The following is a 5,224-nucleotide window of genomic DNA, read 5'->3' on the forward strand; positions in this document are numbered from 1 at the left end:
TTGAGACATACTACCTCTGTCCCATAATGTAAGACGTTTTTGCAGATCACTTTGAACTCCAAAAACGTCTTATATTATGGGACAGAGGGAGTATAAAAGTATGAATTCTGGATTTTTCAAAATACGACCTCCATGGACCTCGGTCTTCATTTGGCATTTTCGAGCTCAATGCCGGTGTCTCATCAAATTGCCCCAACTTACACCACGCAAACATTGCCATGGCTGCCAAGAGGTAACCAAAGAAGAGAGAAAAAGAAAAGGAGCTCATAATCGCCAAAACTGCCTTATGACCAAAACTACAGGGCATGCAGCTACCAATTCATCAATTCCACCCAATATCTCAACTGCTGACACATAACTTACAAAAACCAGCAAACTAATGACCGCGGTGGTGGCGATGGCGATGATGAACGATCACTAAACTACATTATTGACCCATCTTCCTGGCACAGCACAGGGTGCATTGGTCAGGCATCAGGGGAGACGGAGGTCATGTCAGCACGACCACCTCATCGATGAAGATGTCATCGTCGTCAAACTGCGAAGTCGAACTAGCTGAGCTGGGAGAGGAGACTGCAGGATTGTTCTCATCTTCCTCTTCATTCAGGACTGCTTGGTTTCTGCAGTTGCCACCACAAAATGCATTCTCACCGCTGCAAAATCAACAAACTTGTTCAATGGTGCTAAGTAGATAAATGATGTGATGCCCATTTCATTTTTAACTTGGTTCGGTTAAAGAAAGAACAGCAACAATCCTAATGTATGTAGTACCAATTATCTATAAATGTACCAATCCATCATTCCATCTGAAGAGCAATTATGTATGAATGTACTGTATGTACCAACAATCCTAATTTCCATTCTATCCATCATTCCATCTGAAGAGCAATTATCTATCAACATATACCAATCCTAATGTATGTAGGTGATGCAAATTCCTTGAAGAACTGAATGAAGATGGTCACTGCATCTCAACATATATCACAATCATCGCTTATTCGGATCAATAGTACCACTAAAGATGACTGGGTAAATGCATCCACATACCGGTAAATGGAAGATTCGTTGCCATTCAGGTTCTTCTTGCAAGACGAGCAGAAGCGCGTGGAGTCCTCGGCGGCGTCGGCGTCGGGGGAGCCCTTGACCAGCCAGTACAACTCAGTTCCTTCCTTGTCCACATCGATCTCCTTGCTCTCCCAGTCAGGCATGAGAACAGGGCAGGGCTCCAAGATGCAATCCCCAAAAATGCGGGTGGTCTTCGGATTGGAGCCGTGAGCTATGATGCAGGTGTAGTCCTCGGACTGCTCGACCTCCATTGCCGACACGGACCCGATGTACCGGCGTGGTCCGCCAATCGACACCGGCAGCGACCCGGAAGCAGGGAACTTGACACGGTCGACGGAGTGGTTACTAAAGCCGAGCTGAGCACCACTGGACACGACGACCTCTGGACCAGACTTCACATCCCCGTAGAACCTAGTGCACGGAACCGACATGCCCCCGGAGCCGGCGGTGGCCGCGGCAGCCTCCACCTCCCGGAGCTCCGGCTGCGCATGCCCGCAGTCTTTCGGCATGTCTTTGGGCAGGGAGGTGTAGGATTTGGCGAGGCATTGCAGCTTCGTCGGGCGCATCTGGAACCCGAGCAGGCGGTTCTTGGCGTCGGCGGCGGGCTCGGCGAGGGTGTCGACGAGGCCGCCCAGACCGACGCGCTGAGAGTCCCAGCTCCTGGGTGACCTTGGCGACCCGAGCAGCGAACCGCCGAGCGCGGGGAAGGTCCTGTGTTCGAGCGGCGACTTGGGGCTCCGCGCGGTGGAGTCGCAGTCCGGCGTCCCGCGCTTGGCCGCCGCGAGCCCCACGAGCAGCCGCGGCACGGCGAAGAAGGCCGGGCCGCGGGGCCTCCCCGCTGCGGCGCCGTCGAGCGCATCCCCCGCCGCGGCCTGGTCGGATACCACCCTCCTCAGCATCATCCTCCCTCCCTCTCCGCCCCGGCGCTCTGAAAACGAAACCGAGAGATCAGAAAGGCTCAGACTGCAAGGGATCGGCGCGGCCGAGACTAAAAAGCAATCACGCATCAAAAAACGCCAAATTCCAGCACTGGCTAGGATCCAAGAACCACTGGGGAGTCGTCAAGAACAACGCGCGTGGGCGCAACAGGACAATCGGAGCACGACTGACGGCAACGGGGGGCAGATAGGCCTCGTCCGGATGAGGAGGAATCTCGGGCGACTCGCGGCCAAAACAAGAGAGGAGCACGACCCACGCGCGCATCGATCTCATCCCGTACCCACCTGATTAACTGAAACCCCTCCTCGTTTCTCCCTCCTCGATCGCTCTCGCTCAGCGACCGCGATGGCGAGGAAAGAGGGGGAGCAATGCTAGGACCCGACGAGGCGAGCCCCTCCCTCTCAAACGGAGCCTGCGAGGCCGCGGCGCTGCACTGGGTCACTCCATCCTCCTCGACCACTACCACTAGAGCAGCAGGCTAGCGGCAGCGCTTCTCTCTCTTGCGTCCTAGGGGCGTCGCTTTGGCGTGCAGTGCATCGAAAACAGAGCGGGAGCAGGAGCAGGGGCAGGGGCAGGCCGGCGCAGTGATGGGCTTGCTTCTGAAATACTCTTCCCCTCTCATTCATGGATGCCAGACAGAGGCAGCCGCTAGGCGTGTAGCCACGTCGTATCAATGCGACGGCCGGCCGGCCGGTGCTGGTGGAGTGGTGGTACATGCAAAATCTGTACTGCATGTAGTAGTACACTCTTGTGCTTGCCCGGCCCGGGAACAGACGTGGCAGCGCGCATGGCTCGGTCCAATGCGTGCAGACTCTTTTTCCACAATTTTTTTTAGCATTTCTCGTTTTCTACGATCCGACGTGACATCCTTGTTACCGTGCTAGCTTGGACGTGACATCCCATTTACCATCCTAGGCCTACTGGACATCCACACCATTTTTAAAACCACACAAATAGAAAATACGCAGCATTAGATTGTCATGGCACGTTGGATCCTAAAAGAAATCTACTCTCGTCGTTCCAAAATGTAGTCCGCCCATATTTTTCAAGACCTAAGTTTGATCATAAATTTAACCAACAAAACCGACTACGACGGAAGAAAAATGAATTTGTATTTCGATAAAAATTCAGTGGTATAATTTTTGCTTTCATCACAGTTGGTCTAGTTAGCTAAATTTATGGTCAAACTTAGATCTCAAAAAGCGCGGGCGCATTACATTTGGAATGGAGGGAGTAACTCGAGAAGTGCGGACGCCATAGAGGAACGTGTCCTCACACTAAACCCACATCGCCGGAAGGCTTAAAGTAAATCCAAGAAAATGCTAGCACCAGCGTCAAGTATGGAACTTAGACTCTGGTGGGCAGGGGATACCACTGTCATCCTAACCATTCAACCACAAGTTGATTCGTGAACTAGAAAAATATTAATGCTAATATTTTGATCCAAAATAAAGGGACTACTAAACCATGATGGAGGTAGCACAGGTGTCTAAATGAAAGTGCAATAAGAGCATCCCAATAGATGATCTAGATTTATAATTAACTGATTTTACATCACGAAGGCCCGCAAAAATGGAGCTTCAACAGATAATGCAGATAAAAAAATTACTCGGGATTAAATTTACTCTAGATGTAAAATACGACACTTGGTGATGCAAATTTGGCAGTTTGCATCAGGTCATGTCGTCCAAACGACCGCTAGAGGTCCTGTTGTCGTGCCGATTTGGATATGTCGTCGCGCTGTTTTTGGTAGATTTGGCTCTTTGCCGGAGCGCTGACACTCGTGATGGTGGCCGCAACTCATGGTCACTGTCCGTAGTAGGACAACTGACCGCCAGAGGTCCCATCGTCGTGCCGATTTGGATCCGCCACTGTGTTGTTTTTGGCCAATTTAGCTGTTTGTCGAAGCATCAATAGATAATGCAGATCAAAAAATTACTCAGGTTTACTCTAGATGTAAAATACGACACTTGGCGATGCAAATTTGGCGGTTTGCATCAGGTCACGCCGTCCAGGCGGCCGCTAGAGGTCCCGTTGTCGTGCCGATTTTGATATGTCGTCGCGCTGTTTTTGGCAGATTTGGCTCTTTGCCGGAGCGCCGATGCTCGTGATGGTGGCCGCAGCTCATGGTCGCTGTCCGTAGTAGGACAACTGGCCGCCAGAGGTCCCACGATTGTGCCGATTTGGATCCGCCAATGTGTTGTTTTTGGCCGATTTAGCTGTTTGTCGGAGCGTCGGAGTTCGTGATGGTGGCCGCAGCTCATGGTCATTGTCCATAGTAGGATAACTGGCCACCGGAGCTACCTCAAACAGTCGCGCGACCACCGCGGCCAAGCTGCACGACCACTACTCCGGTCGGCGTCGGCGGTGTTGCGTCATCGGCATTACGTGCAGCCACAAGCCGATAGGCGTCAAGGAGGCATAGGAGACGCCTTCCGGAGCCGCTCCTCGTTGGCGCGACTACCATCCACGCTCCGATGTGCAACCGACCGGTATCTATCTTCTCGCACACAAGGTGTTTGACAAAATTGCCAGAAGGTAAAAAATTGGTTATACTTGTCCATTTTGGTACATCATGACTGCTTGTATGATCATGCACAACATGATCATTGAGAATGAGCATGGACATACACCTTCTATGGCCTCATGAGAATGCGTGTTCTGCCGAGTAGAAGGGAAGACCGAATCAGACGCTTCATGTAGGTGTACCCTAACAGCAGAGAGTGTGATACGCACAATGATCTTCAAAAAGATATCCTGAAGGGGTGGTGGACATGGCATGGGGAGCAACCCTCCTAGTCTGATCTCTATGTTTGTCGTTGTCGCAGGAAACCACGACCACCTATGGGGAGTCCCTTTCTGGTTTGATGGGGGGCACGTTGCACAAAGAGCGGAAGAGCGTGGAATAGCACGACAGAGATCACACGGGCAATCTTTACCCAGGTTCGGGCCGCCGTGAGGCGTAAAACCCTACTCCTGCTTTAGTGGATTGATGGTGGAAAAATGGTGGTGAGCGCAGCCCGCTTGCCCGGCAGGGTTGCCTCGGGGTGAGAGGGGCTACGTGCGTATGAGTGTGAGGAGATCTGAATCCCTTCTACGATTGCCATGAGCCTCCTTTTATAGATAAATGGGTCACCACAATGGCAAATCAATCATTATGCACTGATTAGATAGCAAACAGTGCTATCATACCTAACTCTGCAGGCTGACAGAGCACATT

At 51.8% G+C, this 5,224-nt stretch overlaps 1 protein-coding gene across 2 annotated transcripts; it reads right to left on the minus strand.

The window, feature by feature from the left end:
• Nucleotides 1–248: 248 nt before the first annotated feature.
• On the minus strand, nt 249–2,652 carry LOC125551699 (FCS-Like Zinc finger 10-like). Of its 2 annotated transcripts, XM_048715002.1 has the most exons (3): nt 2,289–2,652; nt 1,048–1,993; nt 249–653 (listed from the first exon to the last, which is right to left on the minus strand). In XM_048715002.1, the coding sequence occupies exons 2-3, from the start codon at nt 1,965–1,967 to the stop codon at nt 491–493; spliced, it is 1,083 nt and encodes a 360-aa protein (XP_048570959.1). In that variant the 5' UTR covers nt 1,968–1,993; nt 2,289–2,652; the 3' UTR covers nt 249–490. The 2 variants fall into 2 exon arrangements, with proteins under 2 accessions (XP_048570959.1, XP_048570950.1); XM_048714993.1 differs by lacking the exon at nt 2,289–2,652 and having other exon boundaries at nt 1,048–2,269.
• Nucleotides 2,653–5,224: the final 2,572 nt, after the last annotated feature.

The sequence above is a fragment of the Triticum urartu genome, chromosome 1 (assembly GCF_003073215.2).
Source record: "Triticum urartu cultivar G1812 chromosome 1, Tu2.1, whole genome shotgun sequence".
NCBI classification, from domain to species: domain Eukaryota; kingdom Viridiplantae; phylum Streptophyta; class Magnoliopsida; order Poales; family Poaceae; genus Triticum; species Triticum urartu.

What these genes read in the sequence shown, in the direction of transcription:
- LOC125551699 (XM_048714993.1), bottom strand. Translation starts at nt 2,072, where the DNA reads ATGCGTGATTGCTTTTTAGTCTCGGCCGCGCCGATCCCTTGCAGTCTG. An exon ending in AACGAATCTTCCATTTACCG is followed by an intron (nt 654 to 1,047) that starts GTATGTGGATGC and finishes TTGATTTTGCAG; the next exon opens with CGGTGAGAATGCATTTTGTG.